We start from the raw sequence: 18349 nt of genomic DNA, 5'->3' as shown, positions 1-18349 counted from the left end.
ATAACAGCACTTATACTCCCCGCCGGCAACGTACTAACGGTGCTGCTGGTACAGGACCGGCTGTGAGTATAAATGCTGTTATTTTACAAGGAGGAAACACAGATTGAGATGGGGTTGTCTGAGTAGTTTAAAACCCCTTTAAAGGGAACCTGTCATGTCGAATAATGCTACTAACCTGCAGATGTAGAGTTAATCTGCAGAGTAATAGTGTTAGAAAGGTGTCAGACAGCTGTACTGAAACTGCAGCTCATGGGGGAAAAAATGGATTTTATTCATCCCAGGAACCAATGATGATGTACTGCAGCGGGAGCTGTCAGTCAAAGTGCCAGGGCGAGCTTATAGGCTGAAAGCTACGTGAGGGCTCATATTGTATATATAGAGCTATATGGGGCTTATACTGTATCTAGGGGCTATGTGGGAGCTCATACTGTATATTGGGGGCTATGTGAGGGCTCACACTGTATGTAGGGGCTAGGTGTAGACTCATGCTGTGTGTACGGGGCTATGTGGGGGCTCATACTGTATGCATCGCCTGGGCCTGTGAGTTATCCTCATTGCAGTACGGCTTATGGTCTCCTTTTCTTGTCCTGATTGAAGGAATTCCCTGATGAACCCCTGAATGACCAAAAGAGGGGGGAAAACGCGTCAGAAGAAGACGCCATTAAGCCAAGTACACAAGTGTTCAGGTCATATAGGGTATATATATATATATATATATATATATATATACACATACATACACATATACACATACATATATATATACACACACACATATATATATATATATATGTATATATATATATATATATATATATACACACATACATATTATATATGTATATATATAGATATATATATATAGATATATGAACATATATATCTCCCCTCATTTCTGCTCTTATTTTTTAAATCAGTGTTTTTCTGTGCAATTGTGTGTGTATTTATGTCTTTATGTGTGGGATTTTTAAACTAAAGTGAACTTTTTAAGTTTCTTTTTTATTTTTTTTATGGTTAACATGTATAAGGGCCCCATAGGTTGATAGCCCCCACAATCAACAACCTAAGCGATCTGAGGGCCCAAATTGTATGAAGGAAGGCTATGTGGGGGCTCATACTGTACATAGGGAGATGTCAGTATACTTGATTCTGCTCAATATTAAGTCATACAATTAATACAAAAAAATAATTATAATTAATATGTTAATATTGAGCAGAATTCATATCAGCCTATTGTTTCGGCCTCCACCACAGTTACGGTCTCTATGTGGCCTCTGGAAAAATTAATCTCCCCCCTGCTCTATTATGTACAGCGCTATGTTATGTATGGTGCTGTACATAAGGGAAATATTTGCGTGGTGCGTTATGTGCACCGCTATGTCTATCGTTTTCCATCTACAGATGTGCACATTGGGTACCTGGGGGGCCACGCCTTCTAAACTGCCCGGGGCCCTGGCTACTCTTAATCCACCCCTGGCTATTATGCCCGCAGCAGAGTATGAGCGTGCAGAATTTGTAGGGGGCAGTGACCAGGCTCCAACTATGCATTTTGGTGGCTATGACGCTCGCAGCACAGTATCAGTGCGCAGATCTTTTAGGGTGCAGTGACAAGGCTTCAGACTATGCATTTTGGTGGCTATGATGCTCACAGCAGAGGATGAGCGTGCAGACCTTGTAGGGGGCAGTGACCAGGCTTCAGACTATGTATTTTGGTGGCTTTGACGCTCGCAGCAGAGTATCAGTGCGCAGATCTTGTAGGGTGTAGTGACCAGGCTTCCGACTATGCATTTTGGTGGCTATGACGTTCCCAGCAGAGGATGAGTGTGTAGACCTTGTAGGAGGCAGTGACCAAGTTTCAGACTATGCATTTTGGTGGCTATTACGCTCGCAGCAGAGTATCAGTGTGCAGAACTTGTAGGGGGCAGTGACCAGGCTCCGACTATGCATTTTGGTGGCTATGAGTGTAGCAGCAGAGGATGAGCGTGCAAACCTTGTAGGAGGCAGTGACCAAGTTTCAGACTATGCATTTTGGTGGCTATGATGCTCGCAGCAGAGGTTGAGGGTACAGATCTTGTAGGGGGCAGTGACCAGGCTTCCGACTATGCATTTTGGTGGTAATTTTTCTGAATATATGAAAGGGAATGTATCATATTCTAATATTGATTATTCCCAAAAAACAAACTAGAAAACCAGGATCTCGGGATCACTGATCAGACACCCAATTAAGGGAATAACTTGTTTTTCTTTTTTTGGGGTGGAGGCATCTCTATAAATAAAACATGTGTAAACAAGACCCATCGAAAATTATGTTTTTATTACATTTGGGGGTACTTATTTAGGAATGGTCTTTTAAAACAAAATTATCATACCAAAGAAAAGAAATTAAATACTCACCCATATTTCTCGACTGATCCGTGCTGCAGCAGGGTGGTATAGCAGAGGTTGTGAGCCATCATGATAGATGGATACAGTGATGAAAAATCTAAAGTGGCAATAGGCACGTCGTAATAACTGGAAAAAAAATAAAAGATCAATGGAAGATATAGGAGACGTGAAAAAGAAAAACCCAGATTTAAAAATGGTGTCTATCGCCTAAAAATATAAGGAATTAAATCCTATGTTCACTTTCAACAACTCATATTATATATATATATATATATATATATATATATATATAAATCCTATACAATTATCACACATGACTTGTGCACAGGTTATCGGGTATTACAGCTCAGCGCCATTCACGTAAATGGTGGAGGATCAATACCCGACAGCCCGTGGACAACACTGGTGCAGAGTCAGTTTGTCTTTCTAGTTGCTATGCCCGATAATTAAAGCGGAATTAAACTTTCTGCAGTTTTTTCTCTTATTTTGCAGGCAGATTAACTGAAGTTTATAGAAAGCATAGGATACAGAGAGGAGTACGGATTCTATAGAAACTATCAGCCATTAATCTGATGTTGGACAACATTAAGAAGAGATCATTCACCCTTTAAGAGGTTCAATAACTGTGGCACCGGTGTAGTCCTCGCCACCCTCTGTTTTCATCACTGGCATTACTAAATCTTTTTTCATTGCCTAATAAAATAGAAAAAAAAAACAGCTATAAATGTAAAAATGTATAAAAAAACCCACATTTTTGTGTTAATGCCCATCAGCAGATGACAGAAAACGATGACGCTCGTTGGATGTCTATCGACAGCCCGATTTGTGCGACATGATACTTCTCCTGTGCTAATACCTGTCTGAGAAGCTGCGATACAACCTTGATTTGCTGCCCACGGGATAACAGGTAGTTAAGGGGTACGCCGGTCACACGGGCCATCTCCATGTAATTAATGACGCACATGAGCTTCTCCAGGAGCCGCAGGGGTAAGTAGGCATCCTTTAAGCAGTATACAGCAAGTCGCCTGCGGGTCTGCTCGTTCCCATTCTGCCAAAGTTATAAAGAAAAGTTTAAAGCTAAACTTTTTATTTCATATACGACATTTATATTTGGCTACATTAGAGACCGCTTTGGGGCTGCAATCACCCCATTAAACAGTATGACTAACAGTCTAGATAATGCTGGTGAATATCACCTTCCATTATGCCCCCCACCCCCATTTATATTTGGCTACATTAGACACCGCTATGGGGGTTGCGATCACCCCATTAAACAGTATGACTATCTGTATAGGTAATGCTGGTGAACATCAGCTTCCATTATACTCCCCCGCCACATTTATATTTGGCTACATTAGACACCGCTATGGGGCTGCAATCACCCCATTAAACAGTATGACTGTCTGTATAGGTAACACTGGTGAATAACACCTTCCATTATGCTTCCCCCCATTTATATTTGGCTACATTAGACACTGCTATGGGGGTTGCGATCACCCCATTAAACAGTATGACTAACAGTATAGGTAATGCTGGTGAATATCACCTTTCATTATGCCCCCCACCCCCATTTATATTTGGCTACATTAGACACAGCTATGGGGGCTGCGATCACCCCATTAAACAGTATGACTATTTGTATAGGTAATGCTGGTGAACATCTGCTTCCATTATGTTCCCCCCCACATTTATATTTGGCTACATTAGACACCGCTATGGGGGTTGAAATCACCCCATTAAACAGTATGACTATCAATATAGGTAATGCTGGCGACTAACACCTTCCATTATGCTCTCGCCACCACCTTCGCACAGGTACAGCTCTATGGAAAAAAAAATCAGATTGTCTACAGCCATCACTAGAGGCAGCTTACTGCATATTCTTTTAGTATTGAGACACTTTAAAGGGTTATTCCCATCTTCAGAAATGGTTGTTGTCGGATAAGGTTTGCAAAATCAAACACTTTTGCAATTTACTGCTTGTTAAAATTTGCACCGTCCTTGAGATATTACCGTTTTTCTATTATTTACAACTTGTTGCCTAGGAGAAAGACGACTGCTGCTGCTGCTGTCCATCTTCTAAAAAAGTGTTAATATCTCAAGAACGGATGAAAATTTTAATAAGCAGTAAATTGCAAAACTGCTTGTATTTACAAGACCTATCCAACAATACCCATTTCTGAACATGAATAAAGAAGTAAGCTCCAGAAAAACTGCATAGGAAACAGTTAGTAGGGAGGAGTCTAATGACAATGTGCCTTTTATGGGGGTATTTGGGACCTGATTTGACAATGAATCTGTACCTGCAGATCAGTAATGATGGAATGCTGCACATCCTCTTTCTGTTCTTGTAAGAAGTGAAAACTGACAGCGTTCAAGGTGTAGGACCGCAGCTTGTAATCTCTTAGAAGAACCTGCAAGAACAAATTACGTGATGAGCTGTCAGTCCCAAGGAAGCGGCAGAAACATAACATAAAAGTACAGATTTTTGGAACATTTATTGAGAATCCATTGGGCCTTTTCACTATAGATGGTGGCTAATTTAAAGGGATTGATCACTTTATCAATACAAAAAATTAGTTGAGGGGAGTATCGACAACTTGCTAACATACAGTCTTTAGTAGTTCAGCAACACTGTCTCCCTTTCTAAAGCAATGTCAGACCTTGCACTCGTTTCCTGAAAATGCCCTAGGATGCGGCAGCATATCACGCAATAATGTCCATCGCTTTCTTATGCGCAAGCGCAGATGAAAGCTTCATATATTGCGCTCATCTGCACCAGGAAACTAGCACAGGCGCTGTAAATTTAGGAAAAAAAAGAGGTCCGTGTGGGTGCCATTTACTATCAGGGGGCCTGAAATCTTCGCTATGTGTCTGTGATCGGCAGGTAACGGTCAGTCTGTCCTCTCTATACTCCACAGGGTGCACTTTTATAACAATACCTGCAGAAGATCGAACTGGACTCGGCCCTCTGTATTGATGACTTTGTTTTCTCGTCGGCCCATTTGTTTCGACTGGAAGGAAGAGTCTCGGATCACAGACTGAATGTTCCGCATTCTCCCGAGGAAAGGAAAACTGCTGACCTGCATCACAGAAAAACGTAAACCATCCCGTAGAGACCGAAACGAGCAGGACTACGTGTCAGAACACTGTGGACCCCAGCGATCAGACATGTCCAACCTAAAGGTCGTTCACGGGAAAAACGGACAATAAAGACGTGTTACCTTAAGGGCGTGAGCTCTGTTGATCAGGTATGGCAAGTCAAAATTCTGAATATTGTAGCCTGTTATAATATCCGGATCAATGACACGCACAAAGTCCGCCCATTCCTAAAAAAAAGAATAAAGAATGAAAGATACGGGGATATCAGGACGGAGAAATTAATCAACAATAAGGGACGCCCACTGATCTCATATGACCGGGTAGTTCAATTCCGTACAAGCCCATTAAATGTAGCCAAGATGGAATGCAACCCTATGGACATTTTTGTTTCTTTTTAACTAATGCATTTCTTTTTTCTTTGCTGTTCAATGTGTAGACTTTTTTTTTTGTTGTTTAAACTAAATTTGAGTCTTAAAGTGAACCTGTCACGTCTTTTTTAGCAACTAAACTGTCCCCAGTGTGTTGTTGCTGATGCAATGTGCATCACTTACTGGTTGTTTTCGATCAAAACGGAGCCATAATCATCTCCAAAAATCACTTTTGTATAGTTATATAGTACCTTTCAGTCACGGGCTCATCATATTGTCAATAGCCCCGCACTCTGATTGCTGTTCCGGGGAGCACCGAAGTCATGGAAATCTGCTCTAAAATCCAAGTGCTCAGTGTCGTCGAGAGGCTCCCCGCGCCTTGCGCAGTGTCGTCGAGAGGCTCCCCGTGCCTTGCGCAGTGTCGTCGAGAGGCTCCCCGTGCCTTGCGCAGTGTCGTCGAGAGGCTCCCCGTGCCTTGCGCAGTGTCGTCGAGAGGCTCCCCGTGCCTTGCGCAGTGTCGTCGAGAGGCTCCCCGTGCCTTGCGCAGTGACAAGAGGCTCCCCGCGCCTTGCGCAGTGTCGTCGAGAGGCTCCCCGTGCCTTGCGCAGTGTCGTCGAGAGGCTCCCCGTGCCTTGCGCAGTGACGAGAGGCTCCCCGCGCCTTGCGCAGTGACGAGAGGATCCCCGAGCCTTGCGCAGTGTCGTCAAGAGGCTCCCCGCGCCTTGCGCAGTGTCGTCAAGAGGCTCCCCGCGCCTTCGCAGTGTCGTCGAGAGGCTCCCCGTGCCTTGCGCAGTGACGAGAGGCTCCCCGAGCCTTGCGCAGTGACAAGAGTTTCCGCGCCTTGAGCAGTGTCGAGAGGCTTTCCGCGCCTTGCGCAGTGTCGAGAGGCTTCAAGCGCTTTGTGCAGTGTCGAGAGATGCCTTGCGCAGTGTTGAGTGGCTTCCCGCGCCTTGTGCAGTGTCAAGAGATGCCTTGCGCAGTGTTGAGTGGCTTCCTGCACCTTGCGCAATGTCGTGCAAGTCCCCATGCATGCACAGTGACGAGCAGCTCCTAGCCCTTGCGCAGTGTAACGCCCTTGGGACGGTGGCGCGAATGTTTCAGTGCACACTCACAATTGTGTGGTCACAGAGCCCGTGACTCGGGTATGTACACCCAGATTTAGTGTGCATGCGCGGGGAGCCGCTCGGCACCACGCATGCGCATGATTTTAAAGGAAATTCCCGTGACGTCAGCACACCCCGGAACATAAATCAGAGTGTGGGGGTGTCAACAATATGACGAGACTGTGACTAAAAGACAATGAAGCGTCACCCCTACGACTGAAAGAGAATGTACTATATAACCATACCAAGTGATTTTTGGAGAAGATTACGGCGCCATTTTGATTGAGAACAACGTGTTAGTAATGCTAAAAATGACGTGACAGGTTCCTTTAAAATAGCAGTAATTTTGAGAATATAATTATGATAAATGATCCCCAAATTCAGATTCTGCTTCCGCGATAAAAGTTTTACAATACATGGGGGCGTTCCTGCTCTTTACAAACTCTCTGGAAGTAATGGTTGGCAGGAAAGCAAGTGGTGAAAGGCGATCTCTGGTTATTGTGATAGCGCTAAGCAAATACTTTATAAAGTGCACAAACATAATAGAAAGCCAACAAATACTGAAACGTGCCAATAACGGGTAATGACGATTCTAGTGTAGGACGGAGAAAAATCAAAATTTCCCTTTTATACTGGAACAATAGACTACTTTAGTCGGTTTACCTTGGAGTACAATTAACCACATGACAGTTTCCAAAGACATAAAAACACTTTGATCTTTAATTAAAATTGTCTGCGACACTCGGTCATTATAGCTTTGATGTAACAGACTCTTCCGCAGCACTATACAGACATTAACATCGCTGTCCCCATGGGGGGCTCACAATCAGTATGTCTTTGGAGTGTAAGAGGAAACCGAACCAATCGCCAGCCCAAAAGTTTAGTTTAGCGCCTTTATAAAAGAGGGATTTTTGGTACTCACCGTAAAATCTCTTTCTTGGAGCCTTCATTGGGGGACACAGGACCATGGGTGTATGCTGCTGTCGCTAGGAGGTTGACACTATGCAAAAAATGGAAAATAGCTCCTCCTCCGCAGTATGCACCCGCCTACAGGCACCAAGCTCACCAGTTAGTGGCTAGAGCAGTAGGAGAAGCACAAGTTAACCAACTATGCAATGCCCAACCGGGCACAATCGTGAAAAAACTAAATGAGATGCCCAACAGGGCCAACAGGACATATGTCCAAACACAGGGAGGGTGCTGTGTCCCCCAATGAAGGCTCCAAGAAAGAGATTTTACGGTGAGTACCAAAAATCCCTCTTTCTCTATCGCTTCATTGGGGGACACAGGACCATGGGACGTCCCAAAGCAGTCCCTTGAGTGGGAGAACAGAAGATAGTCACAGACTAGGTCAGACTTCGGCAACTGCCGCCTGCAGGACCTTCCGTCTAAGACTGGCGTCAGCCGAAGAATAAGTATGGACCTTGTAAAACCTTGAAAAGGTGTGAAGGGAAGACCACGTTGGGGCCTTGCAGATTTGAGAGGCCGAAGCCTGATGGCGGACCGCCCAAGAGACCCCCACCGCCCTGGTGGAGTGAGCCCTTACCCCGGGAGGGGGAGGTTTGCCCGAGATGCGATGTGCCTCCAAGATGGTCGAACGTATCCAACGGGCGATGGTTGACTTGGAAGCAGGGAGACCCTTGCGATGCCCCTCAGGTATGACAAAAAGGGCATCCGAGCGCCGAAAGGAGGCCGTTCTGGAAAGGTACACACGTAGAGCTCTGACCAGGTCCAGTTTATGCAGGGACTTCTCCCGTGGGTGCACTGGAGCAGGGCAGAAGGAAGGCAAAACAATGTCCTCATTGATGTGAAAAGCGGAAACCACCTTTGGCAAAAAAGAAAGGCACTGGCCTGAGCACTACTTTGTCTTGATGGAATACCAGAAAAGGCGACCGACAAGAGAGGGCTGCGACCCTTCTAATAGAGGTAACCGCCACCAGAAAAGCCACCTTCCAGGAAAGAAGAGAGGCTGGAATGTCCTGAATGGGTTCAAACGGAGGCTGTTGTAGGACGGTTAGGACCATATTAAGGTCCCATGGTTCCAGTGGAGGGCGATAGGGAGGCGCCAGGTGGGCCACCCCTTGTAGAAAGGTCCTGACCTGAGGACGGCTAGCTAAGTTACGTTGGAATAGAATGGACAAGGCCGAAACTTGGCCCTTGAGAGTGCTGAGAGATAATCCTGCCTCTAGGCCAGACTGAAGAAAGGCCAAAATGACTGGCAAAGAAAAGGACATAGGAGTAAGCTGATCCTGTTCGCAGTGACGAAAAAAGGCTCTCCAAGTTCTGTGGTATATGCGTGAGGTAGCGGGTTTTCTGGCGTTAATAAGGGTCTGAATAACATTGTCAGTAAAGCCCGCCGTCTTCAACACCGCGGCCTCAACGGCCATACCATTACATTCAGAGAACGAGAACTCTGATGAAGAATAGGACCCTGAGAGAGGAGGTCCGGACGGTCTGGTAGTCTCCAGGGGGAGTTGACAAGCAGATTTACCAGATCTGCGTACCAGACTCGTCTGGGCCAATCTGGGGCCACTAGGAGAACTGGTACTCCCTCTGTCTTGACCTTTTTGATGACTCGAGGGATCAGAGGTAGAGGTGGAAAGAGATAGGGCAGTTGGAACTGTGACCATGAAATGACTAGGGCGTCCTGGGCGATTGCTAGCGGGTCGCGGGACCGAGCTACAAAGGCCGCAACCTTGTGGTTTAACCGGGACGCCATGAGGTCGACGTCTGGTGTGCCCCACCGTAAGCAGATTTGGTGAAACACCTCGGGATGGAGAGACCATTCTCCTGAGGCGAGGCCCTGCCGACTGAGAAAGTCGGCCACCCAGTTGTCGACCCCTGGAATGTGAACTGCTGAGATTGCCGGGACCATCTTCTCGGCCCAAAGTAGCACTCTTGCCACCTCCTTTAGGAAGGGCTTGCTGCGAGTTCCTCCCTGATGGTTTATGTATTCCACAGCTGTGGCAATGTCCGATTGTACACGGACTGGGAACCCTGCCAGGATCTTCTGCCAGTGACGCAACGCCAGGTAAATCGCCCTTATCTCCAGAATGTTGATGGGGAGAGAGACTTCGTGGGGGCTCCACCGGCCTTGGACCATGTGTTGTAGAAAGACTGCCCCCCAACTGATGAGACTGGCATCGGTCGTGACCACCTGCCAGCGAAGCGGAAGGAATGATCTCCCGGGTCTGAAGGAAGAAGGGCGGGACCACCAGATTAGTGACCGTCTTACTTGGCGAGGCAACTTGATGCGTCGATCTAGAGATGACGGATTCTTGTCCCAAGCTGAGAGAAGGGCTAGTTGAAGGGAGCGGGTATGGAACTGGGCAAAAGGAACTGCCTCCATGGCTGCTACCATCTTTCCCAGGACACTCATGCATAGGCGAAGGGAGTGTGGACCTGGGTCGGAGAGGATATGGATTCCCTGTCGTAGGGAGTTCATCTTTTCACTTGGAAGGAGGACCCGGGCACGGGTCGTGTCGAACTGCATTCCTAGGAAGGTTAAGCGTTGGGATGGGACCAGGGAGGATTTGTCCGTGTTGATCAGCCAGCCCAACCGGGAGAGAGTGTTCAAGGTGATCTGGAGACTGTAGAGACAGTCCCTGAAAGTGGGGCCTTTGATTAACAGGTCGTCGAGGTAGGGTATGATTACAATTCCCCTTGTTCGAAGAACGGCCATAACTGTCGCCATCACCTTCGTGAAAATCCTCGGGGCTGTGGCGAGGCTGAAGGGGAGGGCAGTGAACTGGTAATGCGCGCTCCTGAAGGAAAAGTGAAGGAACTTCTGATGTGACGCGCAGATTGGGATGTGGAGGTATGCATCCTGAATGTCCACTGAACATAGATATTCCCCGACCTCCATTGAGGCAATTACCGACCTGAGGGACTCCATCCTGAACAGTCGGATGCGTACATGTCGGTTTAGCTGTTTGAGGTCCAGAATCGGACGTAGTGAGCCGTCCTTTTTTGGGACGACGAAGAGATTTGAGTAAAAACCGGAAAACCTTTCCTGAACGGGAACCGGGACTATGACTCCTGAGCGTAGAAGAGAAGTGATGGCTTGGAGAAAACCGGGAAGCAGAGATGGTTGAGGGGGGCGGGACCTGAGGAAACGTGATGGTGGGCTGGAATCGAACTCGATTTTGTAGCCGGAAGTCAGAATTTCTTTGACCCAGGCATCCTCTATTGCCGGGAGCCAAGAATCTGTGAATAGGAGAAGACGGCCGCCCACCCTGGGAGAGGTCCCAGGTGGGAGTGACCCGTCATGTTGAGGAAAACCTGTTGGATCGAGATCGTGATCCAGAGGACTTGGAAGAGCGACTCCTTGGGAGCCAGTTAGGCGTGGGCCTAAAGGAGGGTTTACGACTGCCTGCTGTGCTGGAGTACGGTCCTGTTGAGAGGAGGGGTTCGGTTGAGCGAACTGACGAAAGGACCGAAACTGAAGGGGACGTCTCCTAGGAAAAGGGCGTTTGGCTCTGGGCTGGGGGAGGGATGTGCTCTTACCCCCAGTAGCATCAGAGATGATATGATCTAGCTTGGAGCCAAACAGCCTGGAACCTTGAAAAGGGTCGGCGTTCCAGGCTTTAAGCCAAAGAATTCTACGTAAGGCAACGAGATTACTGGAAACCCGGGCTGAGCATGCAGCGGAGTCGAGGGACGCCGTAAGCAGATATTTCCCGGCGTGGCCGATTTGATCGGCTAAGTCGGCTAGATCGTCCGGGGGGGCTCCTGCTAGGATGCCCTGTCTGAGCTGTTTGGCCCATGCGGACACTGCTTTTGATACCCAAGTTGAGGTGAAGGAAGGGCAAAGAGAGGTGCCCGCAGCCTCAAAGGCTGACTTAGAGAGGGCCTCAACTTGTCTATCCGTGGTATCCTTAAGGGAGGAACCATCCGGAAGAGACAGTACCATCTTGGCGGAAAGGCGAGAGACGGGAGGATCCACAGATGGTGACTCTGTCCATTTGCTGACAAGGTCGTTGTTAAATGGGTATAAGACGTTTAGCGGTTTCTTTCCTGTAAAGCGCTTTTCTGGATGCTGCCACTGCTTTTGAAAAAAGCTGTCAAATTCTGCATGGTTAGAAAAAGTGCGTGCGGGACGCTTAATCTTTTTGAAGGAAACTGAGTAGTCCCGGGAAGGGCTCTTGTCTTCTGTAACGTGCAGAGTCTGATTGACAGCCGTTATAAGGCTGTCTATCATGTCCTGGACCTTGGAATACTGGTCAGAGTCAGAACCGGAGTCTGAATCTGAAGCAGAGTTAGATCCCGGGGCGACCTCCGGGGAGGAGGTGTGAGACGCAGGGAGCATCTTAGAGTCTGGAGAGCTGGAGGATGAGCTTGTGTGAGTCCGTTTCTGAGAACGTGCCGTCCGTCTGCCCCTGTGAGGAGGGGGCAGGGGCGCCTGCGAATCGTCTGTGGGGACGTTCGGAGCGCTGGTGGCCGTTGATAACATAGGGAAACGTTCTGGCAAGCGTTCTAAGGTCTGTACCAGAGATTGAGAAACCTTGGTGAGGTCAGAGACAGACTGTGACATAGCAACAGCCCACTCCGGAGGGGAGGGGGTTACCACGTCCTGAGCGGCAGGGGGATCTTGGGGTGCCAGCATGGCGGGAGATTTGCAGGTTGAGCAGAAGGCCGTAGTGAGACCCGTGGGCCACTTAGTACCGCAAAGAGCACAGGCGTAGTATGTGACGATGTGAGAGGGGCGGACTGAGGGCTCTCTGGGTTTGGGCATATGTGCCTGGCCAGGGACACTGCAGAGGGGAGCGCTGTGAGCAGTGAGGGATGGGGGGCTTGTGTGCGGACAGAGCTGTGCGGACAGAGCCTACCCGATCCTGCGGAGAAGCGGTCCCGTGTCCCCCTGAAGGCTCCGAAGGAGAGGTTGGAGCTGGTCGCAGTAGGTGCCGACGGAGTAGGGAGCTGCGAGCCGCAGAGCGATGGCGTCGGTGCAGGGACGCTCGTTGATGACGGAGCGCGCAAGGCTCCGATAGGCAGATGGGAAGGGGGGCGGGCTTGAGAGGCCCCCCGATGATAGGTCCGTGGAAAGGCACGAGGGCGTGACGGAAGAGTCACTATGCCCCTCGGTCCTGATTGGTGAAATAGGAGGGGGCGGATGGACGTCGGCGCGGGACCGCCCACAGGACACGCCCTCCTTGGAGAAAAAGCGCGGCAGATTTGCCGCGTGTAAGGGGGAAGAAGGAGGAAGTGGCCCAGGGAAGCTCTGTTAAGCGCCATGTTTGGAGGGCGGGGGGGGGGGGGGGCGTAGGGCTGGTACCTGCAGCTGAGAGTCAGTAGCTGAGTCCGGTAATCGTCCGTTCCTTTCACCTCCTGAGGATGGTCTCAGGATGCCTTCCTGGATAGGGGGGATCCTGGCTTTTCCTCCTTCCCGCACTGTCCGGTCCTGGACAGTGCAGGAGACGGTGTCAACCCCAGAAAACTGGGGGAAGGTCACCCGCAGGGACCGCAGTCTCCCTCCCAGGCCGCTCCGGGGAGGGGGCTGGGGTGGGGAACAGGCTAGGACTGGCCACCGAAATCACCCTGAGACACCCTAAGGTGACAGGGGATAAGTCCTGCCCAGCGGGTCCGAGAGTGGGCGATGTGGGGGTAGCCACATTGCTCTCTCGGTCACTAGTGGGTTAACAGGGGATGCAGTGTGCCCTGTTAGCCTGAAGAGCTGTATCTGAAAGAGAAAAAACAAACATTAATAAAACACAACAGGGTTGGATCAGTAAAGATCCAGGTCTACCTCCTACAGACACTAAGCTTAAACTGGTGAGCTTGGTGCCTGTAGGTGGGTGCATACTGCGGAGGAGCCATTTTCCTTTTTTTTGCATAGTGTCAACCTCCTAGCGACAGCAGCAAACACCCATGGTCCTGTGTCCCCCAATGAAGCGATAGAGAAAAAGCAGCGGAGAGATCATACCTTAAGAAGATCTTTTTCCTTCTCAAAGCAGAGAACCTGAGATCCGACAATGCTGGCGCATGTACCCAGGGTGAAGACATTACGTATGAAGGGATCCTTCTCCCCCTGCCGCAGGACCATGTTGGCAATCTGAATGACGGGATCTTTGTCTGGCTCAGGGAACACTCCTACAAAGGGAAGACGGAATAATGATAGATCACACAGGAAAGTGGAGACAATGTTTTTTTTTTACTTGTAGAGTAACTTGATGTAAAAATGAAAAAAGATGGAAAAAAATAAAAACACAAGTTCAAATCACCCTCCTTTCGTTCCATTGAAAATAATAAATATATATATATATATATATATATATATATATATATATATATATATATATATATATATATATATATATATATATATATATATATATATATATATACACACACACAAATTTGGTATCGCTGCATTCAAAAATGTCCGCTCAAAATATAAAAGAATCAGATCGGTAAACAGGAAAAAAACGAAAAGCCAGAATTACGGTTTTTTTGGCCGCCATAACATTACAATAAAATGCAATAACAGGCAATCAAAACATTGCGTCTACCCCACTATAGTATAAATAAAAACGTCAGCCCGGGGCGCAAAAAATAAGCCATCACCCGGTCCCAGATCACGAAAAATGGAGACGTTACGGGTCTTGGAAAATGGCAACACACACAAACACTTTTTTCATACAAATTTCAGATTTATTTTTTTTTGCCACATAAATAAAAAATAAACCATACATGTTTGGTATCTCCATACTCGCACTGACCTGGAGAATGATCTTGCCAGGTCAGTTTAACCATATAGTGAACATGGTAAATAAAAACCAAAAAAACAAATAAGGAATTGCACTTTTTTTTTTTGCAATTTCACAGCACTTGGAATTGTTTTTCCTGTTTTCCAGTACACAATATGGTAAAATTAATGGGATCAGTCAAAAGTACAACTCGTCCAGCAAAAAACAAGCCCTCATGCGGCTATATTGAGGGAAAAATAAAAAAGTTATGGCTCCTGCAACAAGGGGAGGAAAAAACTAAAAAATGGAAAATGCCGTGAAGGGGCTAAAAATCAAAGAGTGAATTTTTATAGAACGTTTCAGATTCCCCCCCCCCCCCCCCCCCCCGTTGGAATGGAGTGACTATTAATCCATTCATTACCTGTGGGGCTGCTGAAAGCTGCATTTAGCTTTTTCCGGCAGCCACATAGAGGATGAATGGAGCGGAGGTTGGAACATCCCACCTGCCTCTCAAAAGGAAAAGTTTCCCGTGCTGATTGGTGCGAGTCCCAGAGGCCGGACCCCCACCGATTTATAAGAAATCTAGGAACCAGGGTATCAGATGTCCTCCTTTTAGTCACTTAATTAGTACAGAAAAAACAATATTTCGGCTGTGCAGGGCCTTTATCAAGCCATAGAAAAAGAGAGATGTATTTATGGCTCGATAAAGGCCCTGTGCGGCCGAAACATTGAATTTTCTGTACTAATGAAGTTACCGAAAGGAAGACGTCTGGTGCCCTGGTTCCTGGATTTCTCCACGGAGAACAAAAGTCCTTTAAATCTATGCATAAATAGACATGGGTCAGGACCACCAAAGCAATTACCTTTCCTTCCGGCGCATTCAATATCAAAACTGAGAACTCGAAGAGGTGCTATCTTCTGCCATTCTCCTTCGGCGGGATGACTGATGAGATCCGACCAACTGATATCAACCTCTAGTTGGGCAAGAGACATCTGCGAGGGGATCAAACACAGGTTATAGGATCGGCCCACCACGAGTGTCCAAGGAAATACCCGTCGCTCACCTTCTTGGGGTCTTCCTTACTGACATCCGCTCCTTGATTTCCCTTCCGTATACGATATTTACCGGCTGGAAGCTCAATCCAATTACATCCAACAATATCATTGTCAACCATAAACCTGAAAGCCAAAATGTGCAATAATGAAGATTATGAAATAAATGGGAAAAATACTTTAAGGAGTTCTCCTGGCATGGCATATAGATGACCTACGCTTCGTGTAGCTCTATGACAGTTCTAAACTCGGCGCTGCCACGAGCAGGGAGAAAGTTTTGTCAAAACTTTTTTTTTTAATATAAACTTTACCATAGTGAGTGTAGGAGTTAGTGATGGGTTTTTTTCTTAAGAAATTGAAAGAATATTGCTAAGAAATGACAAATTTCCCATTAGTGGGGGGTGCGATCATCATGTCACATGTGACTTGCGACAAAGGATCCAACACAATGAAACATATGACTCCATAGGAAATCATTGCATTCAATGCTACGTGTCACTGCGATTTCAGTGTAACGCAATACATTAAAAAAATGTACAGAATACCTGATTTCAAAGTCAATGTTGGCCTCATAGGCACTGAAAGAGCCGAAGCGTATTCCTTGTTCCAAGAGGCGCTTGGCAGGTGCAATAAGGCGGGGAAAGGCCATGGTGATCTTAAGAAAGGGAGAAATCTTCTTCCCATGATATCCGTACATACCTACGGTTACACATATGTCAATGTTACTTATCAATACATGTGAAAAAATGGTTAAAACAAGATATTTGACAATTAAAAATCTCAATAATAATAATTGTGCCTAATAAACCATACAGAGCCATGGAGAGGAGAGGCCAGTTGTAGCATGCCCGTGTGGCTGCATATAACCGTAGCTGGTCCAGATCTCAGCAATTGCTCCATCCACTTACTAAATCTCGCCTAACGCCTTCCCCTCGGCCTTGATTGATATCTCCACCATTCTGATCTCATCTATGTGCCGTGCCTTCCTGACCCATGCTTTTTGCTTTACACCCCCTGCTGTGAGAATCGGCCTTACCGACAGACGCAGCTGTCAGTGAAGCTCTTGATTTCAGCAAGGATAGTACTGTGCTGAGCGCATGATCCGTGTCTCATGCAGAACAGAGGAGCCGTCTATCCAGGCCATGGGAGCGGTATTATATGAGTTTATGGATGAAAGTTGGAGTATTTGCCGGGACCGGCACGCACCGCCCTCGAGGCACTAGCAGGGACCAGCACGCACATCCCCCGAGGCACTAGCAGGGACCAGCACGCACATCCCCCCGAGGCACTGGCCCGGACCGGCACGCACCGACCCCGAGGCACTAGCAGGGACCAGCACGCACAGCCCCCCAAGGCACTAGCCCAGACCGGCACGCACCGCCCCGGAGGCACTTGCCAGGACCGTCACGCACCGCCCCCAAAGCACTAGCCAGGACCGGCACGCACCGCCCCCAAGGCACTAGCTAGGACGGGCACGCATCGCCCCCAAGGCACTAGCCAGGACCGGCACGCACCGCCCCCAAGGAACTAGCCAGGACCGGCACGCACCGCCCCCAAGGCACTAGCCAGGACCGACACGCACCGCCCCCAAGGCACTAGCCAGGACCGACACGCACCGCCCCCAAGGCACTAGCCAGGATCGGCACGCACCGCCCCCAAGGCACTAGCCAGGATCGGCACCACCGCCCCCAAGGCACTAGCCATGACTGACATGCACCGCCCCCAAGGCACTAGCCATGACTGACATGCACCGCCCCCAAGGCACTAGCCATGACTGACATGCACCGCCCCCAAGGCACTAGCCATGACTGACATGCACCGCCCCCAAGGCACTAGCCATGACTGACATGCACTGCCCCCAAGGCACTAGCCGTGACTGACATGCACCGCCCCAAGGCACTAGCCAAGACCGACAGCACTGCCCCCAAGGCACTAGCCAAGACTGACATGCACCGCCCCCAAGGCACTAGCCATGACCGACATGCACCGCCCCCAAGGCACTAGCCAAGACCAACATGCACCGCCCCCAAGGCACTAGCCAAGACCGACACGCACCGCCCCCAAGGCACTAGCCAGGATCGACACGCACCGCCACCAAGGCACTAGCCATGACCGGTACACAACGCATCAATCCCCCCGACACTAACCAGGACTGGCACCCACCACCCCCAAGGTACTAACCAGCATACACCACCCCCAAGGCACTAGCCAGGACCGACACGCACTGCCCCCAAGGCACTAGCCATGACCGGTACACACCGCATCAATCCCCCCGACACTAACCAGGACTGGCACGCACCACCCCCAAGGCACTAACCAGCACGCACCACCCCCAAGGCACTTGCCAGTTAATTTGTATAATTGAACAAAGCTGATTTTCTCAATAATGAGCCATCAGCGGAGACACAAGGAAGTCTGAACATGTTTTAAACTCTGAAACCTTGCACTGTCAATGGTTTAGTAGGTATAAGCCATCTCCTTCAACATAATGACGATGCCCTCTGTGATGATCTTTTATCAATAGTGATTCTCTTGCCAGGACATGTACTATCACACTATGCACAGGGTGCTGTGCGAGGAGTTACAAGTCCTAGAGAGTGGACCTCACCAATCACAGATAGCTGGCATGTCCAAATATACGTAAGGACAGCAA

At 48.3% G+C, this 18349-nt stretch overlaps 1 protein-coding gene across 2 annotated transcripts in view; it reads right to left on the bottom strand.

Moving 5' to 3' along the window:
• The window catches only part of POLD1 (DNA polymerase delta 1, catalytic subunit), an 80006-nt gene that overhangs the window by 50476 nt on the left and 11181 nt on the right, over nucleotides 1–18349 (bottom strand). For both annotated transcript variants that reach the window (XM_073656439.1, XM_073656440.1), the window contains exons 6-15: nucleotides 16242–16395; nucleotides 15708–15822; nucleotides 15507–15636; nucleotides 13881–14047; nucleotides 5610–5714; nucleotides 5328–5468; nucleotides 4689–4799; nucleotides 3242–3433; nucleotides 2990–3078; nucleotides 2395–2511 (exon numbers count right to left, since the gene is read on the bottom strand). In XM_073656439.1, coding sequence (XP_073512540.1) covers nucleotides 2395–2511; nucleotides 2990–3078; nucleotides 3242–3433; nucleotides 4689–4799; nucleotides 5328–5468; nucleotides 5610–5714; nucleotides 13881–14047; nucleotides 15507–15636; nucleotides 15708–15822; nucleotides 16242–16395 — 1321 coding nt within the window. The remainder of the gene's footprint in view (nucleotides 1–2394; nucleotides 2512–2989; nucleotides 3079–3241; nucleotides 3434–4688; nucleotides 4800–5327; nucleotides 5469–5609; nucleotides 5715–13880; nucleotides 14048–15506; nucleotides 15637–15707; nucleotides 15823–16241; nucleotides 16396–18349) is intronic.

Source organism: Phyllobates terribilis, unplaced genomic scaffold (genome assembly GCF_046119375.1).
Source record: "Phyllobates terribilis strain yellow unplaced genomic scaffold, ASM4611937v1 Scaffold_12__6_contigs__length_324123572, whole genome shotgun sequence".
Taxonomy (NCBI): Eukaryota; Metazoa; Chordata; class Amphibia; order Anura; family Dendrobatidae; genus Phyllobates; species Phyllobates terribilis.
Note: the sequence above shows the minus strand (reverse complement) of the source record. Positions and strands in the feature narration are given on the sequence as shown.